The following is a 23,020-nucleotide window of genomic DNA, read 5'->3' as shown; positions in this document are numbered from 1 at the left end:
AGGAAGGGATCACTTAAAACAGAAGAGACATGTAAAAACTGGCTTGGACACTCCTGAACAAGCTCAGCAGTGTCATTTCCTGTTGGACTACTTTTCTGTGCCCCTTGATTTAATGACTCGGACTGGGATGCATTATTTTACCTGTCAAAGTAAAATAGAAACAAATCATTTTAAAAAATGAAAGCCGTTCCTTCTGCTTTCTTCAGACTCCCAATAACCACAGGCCGAAATTAACTCTTTAGGAAGTGGTTACCTCTGCACACTAACCTGGGAGGTAAGCTCAGCTGAACACAAGCAGGACTTGGGCATCTAAAACATGCAACAATTAGATCAGTTTAAGATTGGTTGAGGCGTTGGAGGTGTACTAAATTAGGTGGGAGAGGGTAGAAAAACATGCCCTATATAGTAGGTGTATCGCTCTGGTTAAAGGAACCAAAATTTGATCCCCGTGATACAAGCACTAAGTATAACTTTGCAGCCATTTTATATTTCCTTATATATCTTCACAACAGCCATGTGAGAAAGGTCGGACTGAGAGTTGGTGAGTGGTCCAAGGCAGGATGTGAAGAAAAACAGTGATGACTTTAAAATGTGAAACTGCACATGCTCAGATTATTATTTTTCTAGTCCACAAAACTTGTGCCTTAATACTTAAGATACCCTATTTTGTGGTTCCTTATTTCATGTGTTCCTTTTTTGGAAGAAAGGGACGTTGTTTGAGGATTTGCTCCAGGACCCATGGCCATCTTAATCTGACGTTAATTTTGGAGGTATCTGAAAGATACAGCCGTAGCAAAAACCTGGTGTTCATTCAGAAGCAACTCCTACCTTTGTGTGAAAAAAGAAAGTCTTCAAGAGAGTTGAAACCCTAAAATGGGAATACAAGCATGGGGGGGGCATATTCTGCAAACACCTCCAAGTTCTCCCCTTGGAATATTGTTACATATAGATGCCTTTCATGTATCCCATTTCTAAAAGACCGAGCTAATAGATTATATGGCTTCCATGCCGAAAGGAGGGTGAAAGGGGAAATCTTAAAACTGTTACATGTTCTTTTAATTTTTAATTTTTCAAAACTGGTCTTAACACACTAGCCCTTTAAAGTTCTGCATTCCGATTTCCCCACCAACACCTTCACCAAGCTCCAATAAGTACATTTACTTTTCAGGTGTTGGACTAGTAAGACTATACGTAGCTGCTGGGATGTATGTTGCTGCTGTAAACCAGAAAAACAAACACATGGGCGTTAGAGATAGCTCTGACTGGTGCTTTTAAAAATTGCCTGGTTAATATTTAGCTACACGATATGCACGGCTTGACTAATTGAACTTCTTTTCTCCTCAGGACTTCCTTTTCTGCTTTCGAAAGTAAGGAAGTGGTCTAGCCGATTACTCAAAGAAATAGTTCAACGGGGGGAAACTCTTCTAAGAAGTGCAACTTCTATACAAAGATCGCCCTTGATCTTGCTGAATTTTTCTTAAAAAAATAAAAATGGCTGGTGTCAGCAGCTGCATGAAATACTCCATGTTCATCTTCAACTTTTTGTTCTGGGTAAGTCTGAATTGCTCAAAATGATTGTCATGCAAAACAAAGCGAATTCAAGGGATACTGAAACAGCAGTTAAACAATAACGAGGTATTTGTAGAACAGCATTATTGTTGATATTTAACAGGTGCTTGCTATCTGGAAACCATTGAAGACTCTTTCATTTCAACAAGCTTTTCTATCCGGATGTAAAGGTGTTCATTTTGTATTGTTTTTAAATCTATCCTTTGGCAGTGCTTTTAAAAACTATTACTGTATGTTTTTTTTATTGTATGTTAGTAGATGGCATTGAGACTCATATGAAAGGCAACTCATTACTTAGTTTAGTGTTGTTGTTGTTGTTTTAAAAAGATCATGTTTATTAATCACTTTGAGATACATGTGAAAGGCAATTCATAACTTTTAAAAAAAACACACAATTGGGTGGGGAGTAGGGTGAAATTCCAAGAGCAAGCTCAGAACCCAAGCCTTTTTAATGCCCCCCCTAAATTCATGTGACCAAAATGACCTATATTTCAGTAGTTTGGTATAGCACGTGGGTTGGACAGCACATTAAAAGGGTGTTGGGGAAAGAAAGGCATTATTTTAATGTTGCTAATAATACACCGACCACCTGTTGGGTACCTGTGTGTTGTCAGCCACCTGCCACCAACCCAAAGGAGCGTGAAACTTTTATCTCTCCTGATATTTCTAGTTGATTAGTGCTCAGATTTCTGAAATTAGGACTAATTGCAATAATGGCTTGGGAATGGAAAGGCACAGAGTTGGAACTGCAATCTTTTGTATGTTTATTGCATGGGCATAGCCAGGATTTATGTTGGGGGGGGGCAGAGACTTTATGTTAGGGGAGGGAAGAACCTCAGGTGGTTAAGTATTTTTATTGATTTTTATTGATGGGGGGGGCAGCTGCCCCCCTTGGCCATGCCCATGGTCTATTGATTGGTGTTTACCGGAAAAACCCATAATATATCTTCCTCAGAATCAATGACTTCCTCATTCTTTTCAAGTTATTTCATGCAGAGAATGCAAATGCATTTACTCATGATATCCCTGGATGGCTTTGTGAACTGGAACCCTTCAGGTCAGAGCTGTTACTTGTATGAACCTTTGGGAGTAAATCCCATTCCCAAATTCTTAGCAAGACATATTGCAATGCATACCCAGTCACAAAAATCATTTAGAGATCTTCCTATGTCTAAAACATTTATCATGTAACTTCCTCCTCCGATTGAAACTATAATGTTTTGTTTTATTTTGGCCTAAGCCTTCACTTTCAAGGCACATAACCCTTCATCCTTCTCTCTCTCTGCTTATATCTCTGTTTTAGTCATGGCCTGTTGGCTTTCCATCTATAACATTTCCAAAATTCATTCTTTTAAATCTATGAACTCTACTGATTCTCAGCGCCGGCCCACCCATGAGGCAGGGTGAAGCAGCCGCCTCAGGCAGCACCCCCACAGGTGCCCCACCGCTTCATATTGCCACCACACAACCTAGGCAAGGGATGTGGCAGCGGCAGGGTGGGGTGAAACAGGATGCACCCCCTACTTATTGTCATACAGACCTGTTTTCTAGTACCGTACAGTGGACACTCGCAACCCGCAGCGCGGCGTCTGTGCACACGTGTTCATCCTCCTCGTTGTCTTTCAGTGGAAACTTGTATCTATTATCTTCTACCTTTAATATTTTCTTCACACTCATTGTTTCCCCAATTACGGTTGTGGAGAAGAACTGTCGCTCAGTGGCTTTGCATGCCAAAGGTCCCAAGTTCCAGCCCTAGCACCTAGCTTTTCTATGAACAGTAAATAAAAGAAAAGCTTGACTAGGGCAAAAGAGAATATAGCTTGCACTTTCTCTTCAGCTTTGTCACTTATGCTTTTTCTAGACACATGCCATCCCACCATCCTGCAGCATTAGCCTCTTGCTTCTGTTGCCCACAAGAACCAGAGGCTTAGGCAAGTTGTGCATTTAGGCCCCTGTCTGTGTGGTAGGTATGGGGCCTACTACAGATCACTTGGCCAGGACCCACCAAAATCTCGAGCCAGCGTTGAATTATTCAGAGGGAATAATACAGACACACACACACACACACAGAGAGAGAGAGAGAGAGCAAGAGTCCATGCACACCTTATGCTTCTAATGCTTCTTGAACTCTATTTTAAATAAAGACAGCCACAGTCTTTCCACTATGTGATAAGGAAACAGCCACTGTGTTCTCAGCTGTAGAGAATTTTAATAGAACCTGATGAAAGGTATCTATTGATCAGCCATTCAAACAACTGCACAGACTGGGGCTTCCAGTTGGTCTGCACTTAAGCACAGTTAATGATCCAGTCCAGCTTGTGGAAATCTGCCCTTGAGCTGCCTGCATATTTTAAGTTGTCAAAGCATGAGGATACCTCTAGAAGCGCGCGCTCTCTCTCTCTCCTCTCTGCACGCCCCAAGATTTTGTGCAGCCCCTCTGTAAAAGTGGGTGGAGCAACAAATATGACTCGTACTTGTGTATTCTAGGCTGCATTCTAGCCACACAAAAGCCAGAGGTTTCCACACATATACACACACACTAACCAGACAGGCAAGAGGCATTGGACAGTTCAGAATCATATTCTAGCCAGATGAAAGCACCTGAGGACGACATGGAACAGGGCTGGATAGGACTGTGGCCTCAGGGGGAGTCCTGAGGGCTAAACAAAGACACCTATGGAGCCACGTTTAGACTCAGGTTCCTCACTGCTGCTGAAGGACAACACGAGGTTGAGGACTGGGGGCTCCCACCTCAGCACTACATACTGTTGCCATTTTGAATTGATCTACTTATCACCTTCTGGGCTAACATACGGAGTAGATCGCAGTTACGTTTCAGATTTTGCATGTCTCGTGAAGCACTGTATCTCTTCAGACCAAGGATCAGTGCTTGAACCCACGCCACACGTAGCTGAGGGTTTTTCTCCACCTGGTGTATGCGAATAAGCAGTTACTGGTGGGGAGTGACCGTGAGATGGAAGAGAAGTGGTGTGCTGATGGGCGGCACAGTGGAGCGGCCATGCGGTTGGGTGGCAGTGGCCACCCAACAGCGGTCTTGCTGCCACTTACTGGGATGGTACAAATTTGGGACTGTGGGCAAACTGATGGGAGCACTAATTTTGCTCCTCTCTGCTGTCCTGCCCCATACCAGACCATCACGGTAAGTGACAGTAAGTAACACTGCTGTTGGGAGAGGGGCCATTAGGTTTGCACCTTTGATACGCTCTAAGCCCAGAGGAAGATGTTAACTGGACATCTGGGAGAGGGCTGATACCTGGGAAACTTGATTCTTTGTGTGTTTATGGTCCATGTGGTCAGATTTTTGACCAAATCATCCTCTAAAGGAAAATGAGGAGCAAAACACCAGCCAGGGACAGTTCCCAGCAAACAGAGACTGGAGAGCTGGAACATATGATATTATATCTACTCTGTGTGATTGTATGTACTAAACTTGCAAGCAGGCATCTGTTGCAAAATGATTGTTTTACATTCTGTTTACACTGCTGATCAATGTCTTTCCATAAACAGATGTGTGGATGTGCTATTCTGGGAGCCTCTATTTACATGCGTGTGAACAAAGATGCGCAAGAAGTAAGTTTGTTTTTTACCATATTATTTATCCTTATTTTTCTATATTATTTCTCCATGCATTGTTGATTCCAAAATGGTCTGGGCATCCAGTCTTGTGTTTTCCAAGAAATAATGGTGGTTTTTTTATTATTATCCTTTTTTAAATTTTAGAAATATAATTTTAGAAATCCATAATTTGTCTTGACCTCTTTTTGATTCAAGACACATTTGAGAAAGAGGAAAGCTTGGTCCCATGTGTTGGGCTCCTGTGAAGAGAAACTTCCTTCACTGAAAGTGTGAGCCTTATCTCAGCTACCCACTGCCTCAAAAATATATCTCATTTTTAGAAATATAATGAAAAACATCATTCAGTTGATTTTTTGGGGGAGTGGGGATGTAAGTAGTACCACTATGTACTCTCAAATAACTGTACATAGGATTGCAGGTTTAAAATGTTGAATAATCCAGAGATGCACTCAAGTCGAATTAATTTGAATGCTCTTTTGAAGAGAAAAAGAGGTGTGCTGAAGACATTTTATTTATGTGATCAGGGACAAGATATCGGTACCTGATTTGCGCTTTAAACATAATATAAGGAATGTAGATGAATGTACAATATAATATGAATGGATGCTACATGTACATTTTAAACCAATAACAACAACAACAACAACAATAATAATTTATACCCCGCCCATCTGGCTGGGTCTCCCCAGCAACTCTGGGCAGCTTCCAACAGAAAAATGAAATAAAACAATCCATTAAACATTAAAAGCTTCCCCAAACAGGGCTGCCTTCAGGTGTCTTCTAAAAATCTGGTAGCTGTTTTTCTCTTTGACATCTCATGGGAGGGCATTCCACAGGGCAGGCGCCACCACCGAGAAGGTCCTCCAATAATAATAATAATAATAATAATAATAATAATAATAATAATAATAATAATATTGATACCCCGCCCATCTGGCTGGGTTTTTCCAGACACTCTGGGCAGCTCCCAACAGAATATTAAAAACACGATAAAACATCAAACATTAAAAACTTCCCTAAACAGGGCTATGACTGTCCTGTTGCTGCAGTCCCACGAGCAGGGCTAACGCAGTCATCTTCTCCTCTAAAAACCTGCCCATCCTCCAACACCATCATCTGAAACCTTTATTTGGGTGCCTCCACTAACTGAAGGGACTGGAGAGACAATCCTGGAAGTGGCGTTGCAACTACAGTTGCTACCATCATGAGCACAAATCACCGTGCGCAATAAAAAAAAGGATATTTGGAGGTGCCCAAAATCTGCACAGTTATCCCTATATTTATCTACATCAGAACATTTCTACGCTTTTTGATTGTAAAAATAATAATAATAATCTCAAAGCTATTTCCAAAAAGAATAATAAAACAATAAAATTGTCATTGAAAGCGGCTTTTATTTAAAAAAAACATTCCCAAATAATTAAAATCAATGATGAGCTAAAAATAAATTAAAACACACATCAAAATATCTGGGCAGGCACATGTTGTCTAAACAAAAATGTTTTTAGCAGCTGCCAGAAAGAATGCAGTGATATCAATGGGTAGGGAGTTTCAATGTGTGGGCTCTGCTGCGCTAAAAAATTAATTTCTTACAAAAGCAGAATGAGTATTATGTGGTCTCTGTAACAGTGCCCATTCCACAAATTGAAGCGGTCGAGTGGGCATATATGGAGCAAGGTGACCTTGCAGGTAAACTGGTCCCAAGTTGTTAAGGACAACTACCAGACTTTTAGAAGACATCTCAAGGCAGCCCTGTTTAGGGAAGCTTTTAATATCTGAAGGACTATTGTATTTTAATATTTTGTTGGAAGCCGCCCAGAGTGGCTGGGGAAACCCAGCCAGATGGTTGGTGTGTGTGTGTGTGTATTATTATTATTATTATTATTATTATTATTATTATTATTATTATTTTATACTGATAGTAATAATTTGAATGTGACCTGGTAGTAAATGGGCAACCAGTGCAGGCCTCTGGCCAGTGGTGCCGTATGCTGACAGGGTCTCACTCGTGTCAGCAATCGGGCTGCAGGAGTCTTCACTAACTGCAGCAGCTTTCAGATCAAGAGAAGCCCCACATTTGCATTCAGGCACACTTCTTGCAGTGGGAGAGTCAGCAAAAGGCAGAGTCTACATGCAGGGCTGGCTCTAAGGCAAGGCTAGGTGGCACAATGAGCCAGGGTGCCGGGCCGCCGGGGGGGGGCGGGGCGGCGCGCTGCATCCGCCAGACAGCTGCGCTAGGAAATGGGGTGGGGTGGGGGCGCCGGAGGGATCTTTGCACCATGGCGCCAGGGTGCCAGATACGCTTAAGACGGCCCTGCACACATGTACATTCATAGGCTCTGTACATATCGAGGGATATGCCATGTGCACAGGCCTTTGAAGCCGATAGGGCCATGCAAAGTGTTTCCACCCCCCCTGTGCTGCTTGTGCCCCTTCTCCACTCATACCTGAGCAACGCAAAACAGTGCATTGTAACAGTTGCTCTGCCCTAATTTGCAACAATACTGCAGCGGGCCCTTTGGGTATTTGGGTGTAAGAGATATGCAGTGCCTCAACTCATGAAATTGCTCTCATGCAAATGCCTTTTCCCACTGATCCCACCCACAGCAGACTAGAGGAAAGAGTTGTTGACTCCCTTTCACATTGTTTTTGAAGAAGAATGTCCTTTCTCTGTTGACAATATTTGAGGTCTTTTGCTTCTGTCTCCGCAGTCATTCAACAAAGGTAGCGGCATGTTTGCCGGGATTGACCTCCTCATTGCCGTGGGCGCTATCATCATGGTGATGGGTTTCCTGGGCTGCTGTGGTGCCATGAAGGAAAGCCAATGCATGCTCCTCCTGGTAAGAGATTCAGGAATGGGAACTTCAACACTAGCCTTTCCACACCAATGTGTACAATGGTGTGCTCACTTCTTGTCTCCTTGTCTGTGATTTGGAGCATTCTACAGTGGAACCTCGGATTTTTGAACATAATCGGCTCTGGACTTCCAAAATGTTCGAAAACCAAGGTGCAAAGGGCGCTGTCACGGATCGTTTCTGGCTACTGTTGAGAGACGAGTTCCACAGCCATTCTGTCTTTAAGACTTTTATTTGTGCCTGATATATACAGTGCAGTTACACTTTCAAGAACACATGTCTGCTCAGTCTGACGCAGATTCCCCCAATGCCCCTTGCCTGCTCCTCCCCCAGCATAACAACCGTGGGACTCCAAATTTCCTCCCTTTACGTTTACATGCCCTGGAATGTCTCAGTTCAGGTGTGAACTTGAAAGGGCGGGCCATCTCCCCGCTGGACACTTCTCCCTCCCCCTCCCCCTGAGTGTCTGTCTCAGATTGCAGTAATGGCTCTAGGCTGCTGTCTGAGCCTTGGTGCCTCTCCAGTTCGGTAGCCAGGGAATGTTCACTACTAGAACCTTCCCTGACAGGCGCCCTGCAAATTTACAGTGAAATTTGAGAAAAATATAGTGCTACCTCAGCAAAAGCCGTTCAGCTGCTGAGGCATGTTCGAAAACGGAAGCATTTCCTTCCGGGTTTTTGGCATTTGAGTTCCGAAAGGTTCGTCAACGGAGATGTTCGAAAACTGAGGTACCACTGTATCTTCAATGAAATGATGTAGTGTTTCTAAAAAGTTCCAAAGCAGCAGGCAAGAATTCCCTTCTTTGAAGCTGTGGACTATGAAGGAAACACGAGACAGAAGGATACAGTATAGGAATTTGACTCGGATTGTTATTGTTATTAATTGAATTATCACCATTTATTTATATAGCACACATGACTCTATACAATTAAAATATGAAATTATACCCCAAGAGACGTACAATCTAAAACAACAAATATACACAATACAATAAAAATATATAGTTTAGCATGCACAATTCACAAGCCATTACATTAGGGATAATGTATAAAGAGTACCACTTGCATCAATAAAAGGCTGGGAAGTTTCTACATTTCTGAAGCCCTGTTTAGAAGTGTTTACATAGAGGCGATGCATCGGGATCACACCCAATGACTCCACCCCTCCTGATTACCACACTTTCAATGGCCCAGTTTGGACACAGCCAGAGCATATACAACTTGAAAGCACACACAGCCTGTTGTCAGCCTCCTCTGGAGTAAAACTATGGGAGCCAGTTGCATGTCATCTATCCCTCCCTTCTGAACTAAATTCAAGTCAAGATCCTTGGAGTTCAGTAAAACCAGTACCAGAAACTTGGTTGGTTAACTTTTGTTTTGCTTCAGTATTTATGCACCAGTGTTGGTGCTGACCTTTAAAGCCCTAAACGGCCTCGGTCCAGTATACCTGAAGGAGCGTCTCCTCCCCCATCGTTCTGCCCGGACCCTGAGGTCCAGCGGCGAGGGCCTTCTGGTGATTCCCTCGCTACGAGAAGCCAAGTTACAGGGAACCAGGCAGAGGGCCTTCTCGGTAGTGGCACCCACCCTGTGGAATGCCCTCCCACCAGAGGTCAAAGAGAATAACAATTACCAGACCTTTAGAAGGCATCTCAAGGCAGCCCTGTTTAGGGAAGCTTTTAATGTTTGATGGATTTCTGTATTTTAATATTTTGTTGGAAGCCACCCAGAGTGGCTGGGGGAACCCGGCCAGATGGGCGGGGTATCAATAAATTATTATTATTATTATTATTATTATTATTATTATTATTATTATTATTATTACCATACTTAAGCCTAGATGGATTGTTGTTATTGTTGTTGTTTTGCAATACTTAATTTATTCTGTTTGACTTTTTTTCTTTTTTCTTTTTGACACTTCTGAATTTATTGACACGTTCTGTGTTCTGTTCATGTGTCTTTCCATTGTTCTGTATTTGGATGTTTTTGAATGTTTCTCGTAAGCTGCTTTGGGCACAGCTCATTATGGGGGAAAGCGACATATAAGTAAACTCAACCGATCCATCAATTGGTGTCAGGCCATACCTTCCATTTTTCTAGAGTATGGATTCCACATATGGAAGCCTATGCAGGTGATGTGCAAATGAATGATGACTGGAGTCAACATGTAGTAATGCCAGTCTTCTCTTAATGCTTCATTTCTACACATTTGAACACATGAACAGTGCTAGGTGCAGGTATAGTAGGGCAAGTCTGGTGACAAGTACAGAATCAGCAGTGGTGTTTATTCTGGAGGGTGCATCATGATAACACTCAAAATGGTAGACCAAGATCTACCCTGTTTCTCCGAAAATAAGACGTAGCCATAAAATAAGCCATAGCAGGATTTTTAGGCATTCAAGGAATATAAGCCATACCCCAAAAATAAGCCATAGTGATAGGCAGTTTAACCTTGTAGGTTAAACTGTACCATACTTAATAAAAAAAATAAGACATCCCCTGAAAATAAGCCATAGTATGGTTTTTTTTGAGGAAAAATAAATATAAGACGGTGTCTTATTTTTGGAGAAACACAGGTACGTAACATTTTATTTACGTTAAAGGCTTGTTTCTCACTTCCTCACACCCCCACACAAATGACTGACAACAGTAAACTATATGTATGCTTGAACCAAATCAATAAATGCATTGATCAATCACCAAATATACCAACATCATAAAAACTAAAATATTATTAATAATAATTCTAGGAAGAGGAGAACTGCAAAAGAAACAATGACAAAATTTGGAATAGCTTAGCCAACTGTAAAATGGAGCCTACAAGCAACTAATAAATATATATATTTTAAAAAATTACATTTGCATCTCACTTCAAAATATGTCATACAATGGCCAGATTAAGAGAAATCTACTTTAACCTGACATGACCCGGAAAAACTGTCTGCGAACAAACGTCGGCTCCCTCGGCCAGTAAAGCGAGATGATCACTGCAACCCCAGAGTTGTTCGTGACTGAACTTAACTGTCAGGGGTCCTTTACCTTTACCTTTACTTTACCCTGCTTTTAGATAATTAATTGTTTTCTTTTTTGTTTCTCTCCCCCCCCCCAACAGTTTTTCATTGGACTACTAATAATCCTGCTTCTTCAAATCGTAGCTGGTATTTTGGGAGGAGTGTATAAATCTAAGGTACCACATTTTTTTTAGTCATGCTTAATTGTTTCTAAGAAAGTATATCAAACATGCTGATTGATATTGTGTTCCTTTTTCTAGATCGATGAAGTTGTTAACGATACCTTAGCAGAGGAGGTTCAAATGTTGCAGGATACTACAGAGAAGTATAAAGACTTCCAGGCCAGTTTCCACAAATTTGAGCAAGCGGTAAATGATATTACTGATTTATTTGAGATAAATACAAATGAGGATGTGTTTTTTTTAAATAAAAACTGTTACAAGAATAGTGATAGCAAGAAACTGAAAAAAGAACACAACCCCTACCCTTGTGAATAGATTGAAAAAGGTTGGTCTATTGTGACAACAATCATATTAACTTATTACGGAATACAAGTAAACCAACCTGATAAATCTAATGCAGCCATATGCTATTTTTAATTAATTGTGATGTTATATATTTAAACTTTAAAGATAAAATAAAAACAAACATGATATTAACATTTTTTTAAAATGGTAAAAGCTGAAATTCTTACTCATTGGTGCTTGGACTCAAAATATGTCTAGACCAGGCACCCCAAACTGCGGCCCTCCAGATGTTTTGGCCTACAACTCCCATGATCCCTAGCTAAAAGGACCAGTGGTTGGGGAAGATGGGAATTGTAGTCCAAAACATCTGGAGGGCTGAAGTTTGGGGATGCCTGGTCTAGACCCTTAATTCTTGGGGAACCAAGCTGTTTAATGGTTAAATCTATGTTTGTTACAAGCCTTGGATCTGAAACCTGGACCAGTTTCATGCATTAAGTCAGACCACTTCCAGACTCTGGCTATTTTGTAGGTGGGAATCAGTCATGTGTCAGAACATTCAGATTGTAACATTAAAGTGGATTTGGTGCACAAGAAGCCTGCTTCCTAAATATGTAAATTAATCAGACTTTTTGCGGTAATCAAAGTGATGGGGGAAAGGCAGTGGAAAGAGTAAAGTAATACTCACTTGTTGTGCATATAACCTCCCCAGAAACAAATTAGAAGGAATGCTTGATAAACAGCCAACCTTTTATCTCCTGTTCACAAACTTTGTGCAAACGAATTAGGATAAATGTTCAATAAACCTAAGCCTCATTCTTACTCTCACCCAAGACCAGATCCAAGTTGGGAGGTGGGTAAAAAAGGGGCTTCTACTGAGTGGCTGGCTCAACAGGCAGGTGGCCAGGAGACACCCATTGCTCCTTGTGGCCAAAGTGTTTCAAGGTTCCTATCATAAGAGAGACCTGGGTTTGTCACATTAGAGCAATGAATGCAGCATAGGCTTTGAAACTATCACAGTTTGTAAGAACTTATGGCAAGCATCTGCTTTAGCTTATGCCGGGATGACTGTTCCGCTTCTTGTTTATGTGGTGCCTGAAACATCTCAGTTTTGCTTTCTGCTGAAGGAACCAACTTCAAAACTGAACAAAACTATGAAAGGGGGGGGGGACTAGAACGGAAGAATGTAGAGTTACAGAATGCAGACTCTTAACCTCGTTTCGTTAAACTGTTTCCTCCACTGCTGGCTGGTATCCATTCTACTTCAAAGAAAATGGCAGTGATATTTGGTATTTCCTAATGGTATTTTCCTAATGGCCATGTTTGGATGATAATATCTCGGTTTAATAAGCCAAGATATCAGCGAGACTTTGGGCTGCGCACACAGCCCCATCTCTCTTCTATTTGCACAAACAAATAAATCAATTGGAAGCCTTCCGTTCATTAGTTTCCCATTTCATCTGAACTAGGAAACTATGGTCAATGGCTTCAAAACAAGGAAGGATAGTAAGCCAATGTCAAACCAATATGGAAATGTTGGAAATAAACCATCCTAATCTAGTAATAAGGGTTTTTATTCCTAAAGCAGTAGCTATGCTGGAGTTGAAAAGAAATGATTACCTCTTAGTTGCCCTCTACTTCTTAATCAGTCGCCAGTGTATGAAATTATAAGGAGCTGCCTTCAGCCATTCCCTAGAAATAGGGCTGCATCTAGGAAAGTGATATTTCCTTTTCCACTTCTCTCCCCATGTGCCCTCCCAAATACTCCAGGAGTTTCCCTAATCCTCCAGATTTTAAAGCAGAGGTTGGATGGCCACCTGTCATGTATAATCTAGTTGAGATTCCCGCATTGCAGGGAGTTGGACTAGATTACCCTCGGGGTCACTTTCAACTATACAATTAAATGATTCTATGGTTCAGTTTTTGGAGAGGTGCATGCAGAGAAAAGAGTGGGAGGAAGTTCTGTTGCACAGGTGGAGGACTCTGCTAGATACGACCCATAGTTAATAAAAAAATATAGTTGGGGAGAGAAATTTGCTTCAGCCTAATTTAAAGGTAAAGGTACCCCTGACTGTTAGGTCCAGTCGCGTACAACTCTGGGGTTGCGGCGCTCATCTCGCTCTATTGGCCGAGGGAGCCGGCATCTGTCTGCAGACAGCTGTGGTCATGTGGCCAGCATGACTAAGCTGCTTCTGGCGAACCAGAGCAGCGCACAGAAACACTGTTTACCTTCCCGCCGGAGCTATTTATCTACTTGCACTTTGACGTGCTTTTGAACTGCTAGGTGGGCAGGAGCAGGGACCAAGCAATGGGAGCTCACCCCATCATGGGGATTCGAACCGCCAACCTTCCGATCGGCAAGCCCTAGGCTCAATGGTTTAGAACACAAACAATACCCAAACGAAAGCACACCTTTCCTGCAAAATTCACGCTTCTCCAGATTTTGTCATACAGTGGTACAGCCAAAAAATGTATACAAGCTACATATACTGTGGGAAAGTGTGCATGAAAATTCATATATAGGTACATAATGTTAGGGGGGAAATGTTTCGCAAATGTGTATAGTTGCATGCATTAGATTTTATTGACCAACCAAATACAGGTTATAGCGAAAAACACACAAAAAGCAGACAGGTCTCAAAAACATATTAAAACAAACATGATTAAAGCATTATTATACACGTCACAGATATACACAAATGGTGGGAAATGGTGGAAAACTCAGGGAGGAAGACAGGACTCTTGGGTTTTCCTAAGTTGAGAACTTTTATCGCAAACTTTGCTGTGTGGCACTGAAAGGCTGATGAATTTTCATGAGGACTTTTTTTTTAAAGTTTGTTTGAACGTGTGATGAACTGAGCTTAAGACTGGATAAATTAGAAAATGGCAGAAGATTAAACTGGCAGATTCACCCATCCCTACATAAACGCCCCATTGAATTGAATTCAACAGCTGTGTGAGCCTTGATTCTTGTAAAGAGTGGCACCAGCTGATTTTTATAAATAAAATTCAAAGTCAAAACCTTTCTCTCCTCATGAAAAGTGGACATTTGGATAAAATGGCACTAGAATTCTAAAAGAAATCTGCTTTAGTTTTGATAACTGAAAGAAAAATGTGATTTCTCTGGATCACACATACAGTATCTTATAAAAGGATAGTCAGTATTCTGAGAAAGTTGCTTTTCTCGGAACTTCTGTTTATTTGTTGCACTTAGTCCCCCCTGCTTCCCTTGATTTTTGGTGAGTATCATTTAACTGCAACAGCAAGAAGAACAGCCATTCAACTTGGTACCATTATTACTGTTTGTACTGTTTCTCGTCCCCCCCCTGTATGCAAGTTTAGTCACATGGTTTGCTTTTTAAAAAAAACATTCTCTGAGATCTTGACACATGCCATTAATCCTAGTTGGAAACTCTCATTGTCTCTTTATTTTGTCCTCTCCTATAGAACAAATGCTGTGGTTTGCTTAAGGGAGAGAGCGACTGGGGGAAAATTCCATTGCAGAAATATAGTGGCTGTCAATGTGACACTAAAGACATAGGGACATCAGTTTGCAATGGAAATAAGTATACAACGGTAAGAAGAATGAAAACATGTTTCATAATTTTCCTTGGAGGGTTATTGTTGTTTGGACTGCTTGAATCTTCAGGGCGATATGGCAAATTACATACTGTATTGGCAAAGGGTTGCTCTATTACTTGCCTCAAACACTTGTCACCTCTTACCTCGAAATGTGAAAACTCATGTTTCTGTTGCCTTTCTTGCAGTCCTATTTATTGAACTAGTTAGAGGCCATGTGACATATCTGAAGAAGAGTAATGGCCCCACCACAAAATGTATGCGCATTGCACATTGTGTTCTGTCTACCTTGCGGTTAATGGAATGGGTTGCTTCTGGCATGTGGATTTGGAATTCTCCTCCTAATCATTGCATTATTAATCATTAATCATTAATTAATTAATCATTGATTAATCATTAATCATTGCATTATTAATCATTGTATTATGCATTACAACAAGTCATGTACTGCATTCAAGAATTAAATAGAAACATACTGTAGCATCTCCCCTGTACTGTAGCGCACAGCGTGCTATCCAGAACCTGATGCGTTAATGGAAGGCTGAGAAGGTGAACAAAGTCTGCAAAAAATTGAGAATGAAAATGCCACAAGCTATTTAAAATTCTGAGTTGCACATGCCTTCACATTCATTGTCACTATGGACAGCTTTCAACAAATGTGATGTGTTTGTTGCATTTTGCTTGTATCCTGCATTTCTTCCTTGATGGAATTCCCAATACCTCCATTTTCTGAATGTTGAGAACTCCAGTCTCACAGTTATAAACTCAGGTACTTTCCTTGGAATGAAGGTCACCGAAGACTTCTGGCATTTCTGTAATGTATGGTCTATTTACACACACATGAACGTATATGTGTGTCTGTATGGGCTTAATAGGAGGTTTCACTGCATTAACTTGAACAGATATTGGTTCCATACTCCTCAACCATCCTGATTTGAGTGGGACATCACAGAGTTACAGAAGCCATCCTGGCTTCTGATTGGATCCTGGAATGTCCCTTTTTTTGGTCCGGTGCTCTGACGTGAGTCAGCTGGGTCATGCCAGAACACTGGACCAAAAGATGCTTTTTGTGGTCTCACACTCTTCTGCACATCAGCTGGCTCCCGTGAGAGTTTGGGACCAAAAAACAAGTGCCCTGATTTTGATCAGTGGGATATTGGAGGGTAAGATAGCATTAGTTTCACAGAGAAGAGCACCAGACCTCTCTGGGTCCCATTCCCCATGGCACTGCCAGCTTCAAAGAGAAGGAAAGAGGAACCTAGCTGAGTCACCTCCATCAACACATATGCATTCCCAACACCTGTTTGGAGATTATGTACATATAATAGCCAGAGAATGCAGAAAATTCACGTGAGATATGCATATTCCTCAAGGCCTGTTGGAAATTGTGTATATATAGTTCCCTCTTCCTGGAAGGATTATGTTCACTTTCTCCATGAGGCCTGATGAATGTGCACAGGGGTAGCTTGTTTTGCATATTTACCATTCAATTAAGATTAAACTTGCATATATGTTTTAAGACAATAGATATTTGTTGTGCACTGTTTTGCCTTTTTGGTGCCAAGCCCCAAATGGCTTATATTTGGCACAAGATTGGAGATCCCACTAGTTTAGTTCATTCCCATTAAATGTTCATGTTAGAAGCCTAGAATTACTAGCGAACATTTCACTTGCATTAATTTTTGTCTCTTTTCTCTTTCAGCCTTGCAAAGAAGTAATAATGGAGTTCTTCAAGAATAACATGATCATCGTTATGGGGATAGCATTTGGGCTGGCATTCATTGAGGTATATCTACAGCTATTCTTGCTCTTTCGATCTCACTCTTTCTCCAAGGAGCTCAGGGGAAATGTCCCACCTTAGGCTGACTAAGAAGCCCTAGGACGGCATTTGTGTAAATGTGTGTGGGTTTAAAATGAGGAGAGGCATTCTGGTGCATGCTGACTCCACTTCCAACCTTTAACCTGAAGAAGACTCCTCTGGGGAACAAGGAGCTAAAGAAGAGTTTGTCTCAACTGGAGAGGAACCAATATGTTGATTTCAGTTTCTCCCACTTAGTATTCCCTGCCCACCTTAAACACTGTTTACCACATTTCTGCATCAGTTTGTATTTTTGCCATTCCTGACTGGCGCAAATTGGTGGCCCTTGATCTGTGAATTCCACCAGCGTCAGCAGCCACAACAGATGGTCTTCTTTTGGAAGAGTGACCTTGCTGTCTCATGGAGCCACACAGAGCAGTTTAATCTGGCCACTCTGCAATGCATGGTGCCCAGCGGTATCCACCCTTAGCCCAGATGTGGTCCTGTGTATGTTGTGAGCCCATAGCTGTCTCCCCCTTGGTCAGTATCCAAACACTGCTGCAAATCAACTGTATTGTCACTTAAACCACTGCTACTAAATTTCATCTGAAGCTGGAAGGAGCCGTGAAATGTAATAATATAAATGGCTGTTAATAAAAAGGAATAACAAACTTTTAACAAACTGAGCTGATGACAAATCATGTGATAATTGTGTGGTAATTAATGATGTGGGAAATATGCGGGCTGGGAGGTGAGGAACTACACAACTGCCCATTTGCTTCGCTACTAGAGGAGTCAGACACGCAGCCTTTTTCTTACTAGCCAGGTTTGAAAAGAATTTCAGGTTTCTAATTAAAACTGATCCTGAGATGACCTTTTATCCATATCCGCACTGAACCTGAAAGTGTGTGTCTTAAAGAAAATAGTATGTTTCGTTTTGTAAAAAGTCTGTTTTGTACATTCGTATTTGCTGAATGGCTTTCATAAGAAATAAGGGGACCCCCTGGAATGGTATGGAGAATGGTGCAAAGGGATGTCTTAGGTAAGGGGGTGATTTGCTAAAATTAAGTGCCCCCACCCTGCCTCGGTGTGAGAGCTTTCCTCTAGGGCAAAGCCACGATTAAACAAGTCATTAGAATAATGTCGTGATTCGTTTCTGATGAACCGAAGGGCTTCATTCTGGGGCGGTTCTATCTCTGAGAGAGTAGTAGTATACAAAACCTTTATTAGCTACTATGAGATTTGATTCCCTCCCCACTTTACAGCAGAAAACAGCAGTACAAATTCCATAGAAGGCAATGTCTTCACCCGTTAAAGCAATCCATCTTTCAGGATATATTTAAGTTTCCCATAGTGTGGCATATATGGGTTTAATTAAAATCCCACTATTCTCGTCATACTTCTAAAAATTACTTTGGAAATGGGCTTCAGCATAGCACATTTCATCTGTATGTAAATCCAAGAAATTTGCAAACAAAATGTTCTTGCTGTGCATTTGCCTGTATGTGGGGGATATTCTGAAGCTGCCAAATAATACCATAAACATCTTTCTTTTCCAGGTTCTTGGTCTGGTGTTTTCAATGAGCCTTTACTGCCAAATCCAGAGAAAATGAAACCATGGAAGTGTCAGAAATATGCCACCAGCCAAATGAGAAACCTTTGTAGATTGAGAGATGGATGTTTGGTTTGGCACCCGCAAATAAATGCCAGAAGCAGCTGTGATGATAACAGCTGAAGCACCAATGGATGAACACTCATGACTTATGAAATAAAATCTGTTTAAAATTAGAGAAACTAATGATCTGTCACTGGTTTCTTTGTAACGCAATACATACCTATGTGTATACTTCTTGCCACCTTCTTTTAATTTGAAGATCACTTGTCAACAAAACGAAGCATTTTGACTTGACACACATTGTGTTATCGCAGCACACTGTTTTCTGGACTTCTGATAAGTAAGGAATACTTTTTCATTCTGGGGGGGGGGGCTATGTGCCTCTGAATGTTGTTGAACTCTTAATACAAGGCCAATGCTGAGACATAATGGGAGCTGTAGTTCAAGAACATCGGGAAATGCTAGGTTAGTCCATTCAGCGATGAAAGCAAAATTACCCAGCCCAGAGGAGCCATCCCACCTTTGTCTCTGCATTTCACTGGCGCATCTTCTGAAGCAAATATCTTCTGTGAGGGTATTTCAGTCTTCAGTATCTTTCCAATAGGAATGACTGTATTTTAAAGTCATACCCCATGCAGCCAAATTCTCTGGCCTACCAGAGGTCAGCTTGAAAGGATGCAAGGCTAGAATTGTGTAGAATGAATAGATGGGTGCGTATTTTGGGCTCACATGAGATTTTTTTTTGTTATTTTCAACAAACCCTGTTACGTTTCCCAAAAAAATCCCATTTCCAGCCCCCCTCAAATTCAAGCCCAGCATTCCTATCCCTTTTCCTCCTCTTCACTAATTTTTCCCCCTAAAGGTTCTTGAAAAAGAAAGAATGATGCTATAAAATATTTGCCAAGTCTAATTTTTACTTCTTGCTTCGCCAAACCTTTGTTAGGCGTTACAGGTGTGGGCCATCGTAAAACATAAAACACCCATATATAATAATTTAAATTATATACAAATAAACAACCATGTAAAATATATAATAATGAGGATTTTCATTGGGATTTCTTTCCACTAAATAGTGCTATTCACCACTCTAAGAGATACTATTGACAAAAACTCAGCCACCCTTGCAGTTACTTCTGGGTTAATGTCAGATAGATAGAATCTGATATTTTCATTTGGTTGTGCTATTAGACTACCCAAAAAAGGGAATAACACATGTTTGTGTAACTGGTTTTTAAAACTCTGTGTGTACTTGGCTCAGTTTTAAAAGCCTCAGGTTAAGCAATTCAAAATTAAAGGTGCTGGGAGCTCAAAACACTTTTGAAGATCTGATCCCAGGTAACTTTAACTTCTTATCTGATATTGTAACTAATCAAGCATTCTATTAATTCCACTGTGTGTCAGGGGGACACACAGGGCAGATTTATTTCAATTGCTTCCTTTTCAGAAATGGTTTGGGGAAAGTGTGTGTAAGATTATTCAGGGATCCAGGAAAACAGAGAGACAAGGTCTAAGGAGAACTTGGTTTTATTACAACAAATTCAGTACCAAACAAGTACGGTATTCTTAAGATTGAAGCCAATATAACTAGAGTCTTTCATGGCTGCCTGACTGAATCAAGATTGTGTAGTGCATCCTTCATCAATCCAGTGCCCTTCAAATGTTTAGGAGTACCATTGCCATCAGCCGTTCTGGGTGGGGTTGATGAGAGTTGTAGCTCAAAACATCTTGAAGGTGCACCAGGTTGATGTAGACTGGGGGAGAGAGAGAGAGGGAGAGAGATTGAACCCTAACTAAATCCTGAGCTCATATGCAAGAAACATCAGAATAACATGGAGTGGATTTCAAAACATTACAGTCTCCTAGATCATTTCTCATAGCCAATCTCTTTGAATAGCAACAGTCAACAGGGTCTCTGCCACTCGTACTATACTCTGTCAAGGAATGACATAGTCTTTTTATGACAATTATCCGTTCCCACCTCTTGCAAGACAAGAGACCTAAACTCTGGGTGAATCTACTGCTGAACAGCCATATTTGTGTGGCATCTCTGAGGAAGACACGGTTTTTCCAGGCGCTTCAAGATCTAATAGAGTTCCCTGTTCCTCTGTTAGAATCAGGATTGGAGACATTAGACAGTTTCTATCAAACTCAGCAACTGAATGTAAGGCACTTCAGAGGGAGTCAGGACCGACATTTTTAATACAATACTAATATTGCAATTGTATGAATAGCTAAGGTAAGTATCTCCAGTTTTGAAGTCAGGGTAGTCATTTGCCAAAAAATATCCTTTGTGCTGTGCTGAGTACACAGCCTTCAAGCTGCTCTGTTTTGATTGTGTTGCTATGATATTTAATTGGTATGAATCCAAGAAAAGATTCAATTGGTTATTCATCTGCCAAAGAAACGGACTGTGGTTACCCTTAGAGGCTTGCCAATTGCATATTTACTGACATCAGTGGTATTGTGCTATCCCCTATAGAAATATTGGAGACTATTGCTTTGATTGAGAAGAAGTTGCTGATGTGGGTGCTAAGTATTATCAGATTCTGCCTCCAAAAGCAGCTTAGCTGGCTGCAATGAAAAGAGCCAGAATCACAGCACAAGGCCATTTATATAATGCTTTGTTGTAGGGCAGCAGCAACGGAGGAATCTGGAAACTCCATTTTTTGAGACATTAACAGTACAATTTCCTTTTTTGTTTACCTGGAAGGAAGCCCAACAGTTTTCAATGTGGCTTATTCATAGGTAAGGATGCAGAGCCTTCTTTGAGTTCTTCACATACTATTAAAAAGGGGGGGCTCTGGGCATCTCACATCCACAGTATCCTTTCAGCATGGGGAAAGTTATCACTTGTTATGCCTGCTCATTTTATGTAACTATTCATTGGAACGTGGGAAGGACGGAACACAACAGCTGGATGATGGGACATGGGAATTGTTTCTTACTGTAATCAGTGAAATTTATATAATAAGAAAAAAGAGCAAAGAGTGGCAACTTTAAAGACTTAACCAATTTATCCTCGCCTTTGCTTTCATGGACCAGAATCTGCTCCACCAGATGTATGAAGCAGAATCTCATCAACAAAAGCTCATGACACAATGCATTTCTTAAGACTCTAGGGCACCACAAGATTCTGCTGCAGTGGGCTGCCATGACTTCCCCTATGGAAATGGTCAAAAGGGGCATTCTATCTCAATGTGAGACAGGGAAGAAGATGCTGGATCCTTTGAGGCATTGATAAGTAGAAATGGTGCAGTACTAACACACTTGGAGACAGAATGCTGGGCAAAATGGATCGTTAGTCTGATGCAATATCAGCTCCCTGTTCTTGCCATCAAGGGTATAGAACAGTTTGTGCCACACACAAAAAATCAAATCCTTGGAGATCATCCTACAGCAGCAGGATCAATGAATGGCATTAATTATGCTATGCTGCATATGAGAAAGCCAGTCCATCAAAACATAGATGTCAGCACGTTATTAGAACAAATGTAGCACAGCAAAAATTAAAAAAAAAAGAACTTTCAATATGCATATGAAAGGGAACAGTTGCATTACCAATTAGCTTACTTTTAAAGTGCCAACAGGCCAATTTCTTCAACCACGTTCACTGCTTAATGTTAATGTCTGGAACAGCTAAAAATGGAATTTGACAGTAAATCCTCAATGGAATGATAAATCTATGCACTGTTTTTTTACACCACAATGATTATAGCCAAGGTTAGGTTGAGCTCTCATGTAAGCCAGTTAAATCAAACAGATGGAAGAGACGTGAGGCCAAGAAATTAGATATTTACAATAGCAGAAATCATAGATGCAAATCGTTACAATATTAGACCATAAGGAAAAGAACAGTAAGGGCAACAACCTGCATTTCCCTTTGCCAGAAGAGGTGAGACCCAAATTAAAATCATACTTTTTTTGTCCCCCCCACCCTGCAAGCTGTTGATTTATGTCTCAATATTGAATCCCAACCAAGATGACACTATACTTAGGTCAGACTCTCTCCAAAGAACAATTTGTAACATCAGTTAAAAGGATTGTACCAGGAAAGGTTGATCTCTAAGGGATTCTTATTTGGAGGCATAACAAAGCAAACTCCAAGGTGGAAAAGCAGAGTCAGAAAAATTTACATTGAAGCACAGACTTGTGAATAGCTTTGTAGATGAAGAGGGAAAACATCTAGAAAGTCAAAACTGCTCGGCAGAAAGATAGCAGATAATAAGCACTGATGGGACCAGATCACGCATACATTTGTACTACTTGATGGCTCCCATCAAGGAATGATTGCATGTGTGAATGAGGCACCCCTGATCCAATACCAACGGCAATAATTTCCTACCACCCTACATAATCTTACAACACAATCCTTTTCAATACAAAATGTTTGATGCAATTTTGCATATGCTGACTTATAATTTAGCTGTGAGAGACTGAGGCATGTGAGAGCCGGCCCTAATAATGGTTAGCCCTTAAAAATAATGGAAAGTAAGGGAAAAGAAATCCCAATGCATTCAATGGGGTTTCCTTCCATGA

At 41.0% G+C, this 23,020-nt stretch overlaps 1 protein-coding gene across 1 annotated transcript; it reads left to right on the top strand.

Annotated features, from left to right (window-relative positions):
- Window positions 1–1,363: 1,363 nt before the first annotated feature.
- Window positions 1,364–18,667, top strand: TSPAN8 (tetraspanin 8). The gene is made up of 8 exons (XM_035128525.3): window positions 1,364–1,551; window positions 5,098–5,160; window positions 7,878–8,006; window positions 11,130–11,204; window positions 11,289–11,396; window positions 14,940–15,068; window positions 16,774–16,857; window positions 18,429–18,667. Exons 1-8 carry the CDS (start codon window positions 1,492–1,494, stop codon window positions 18,480–18,482), a joined length of 702 nt encoding a protein of 233 aa, XP_034984416.1. The 5' UTR covers window positions 1,364–1,491; the 3' UTR covers window positions 18,483–18,667.
- The last annotated feature ends 4,353 nt before the right edge of the window (window positions 18,668–23,020 follow it).

This window comes from Zootoca vivipara, chromosome 9, assembly GCF_965207765.1.
Source record: "Zootoca vivipara chromosome 9, rZooViv2.hap1.1, whole genome shotgun sequence".
Classification (NCBI taxonomy): Eukaryota; Metazoa; Chordata; class Lepidosauria; order Squamata; family Lacertidae; genus Zootoca; species Zootoca vivipara.
Note: the sequence above shows the minus strand (reverse complement) of the source record. Positions and strands in the feature narration are given on the sequence as shown.

Coding starts and splice junctions, on each gene's coding strand:
- TSPAN8 (XM_035128525.3), top strand. CDS start 1,492: ATGGCTGGTGTCAGCAGCTGCATGAAATACTCCATGTTCATCTTCAAC. Junction 1,552..5,097: donor TCTTCAACTTTTTGTTCTGG/GTAAGTCTGAAT, acceptor TTCCATAAACAG/ATGTGTGGATGTGCTATTCT. Junction 16,858..18,428: donor TTGGGCTGGCATTCATTGAG/GTATATCTACAG, acceptor TTTCTTTTCCAG/GTTCTTGGTCTGGTGTTTTC.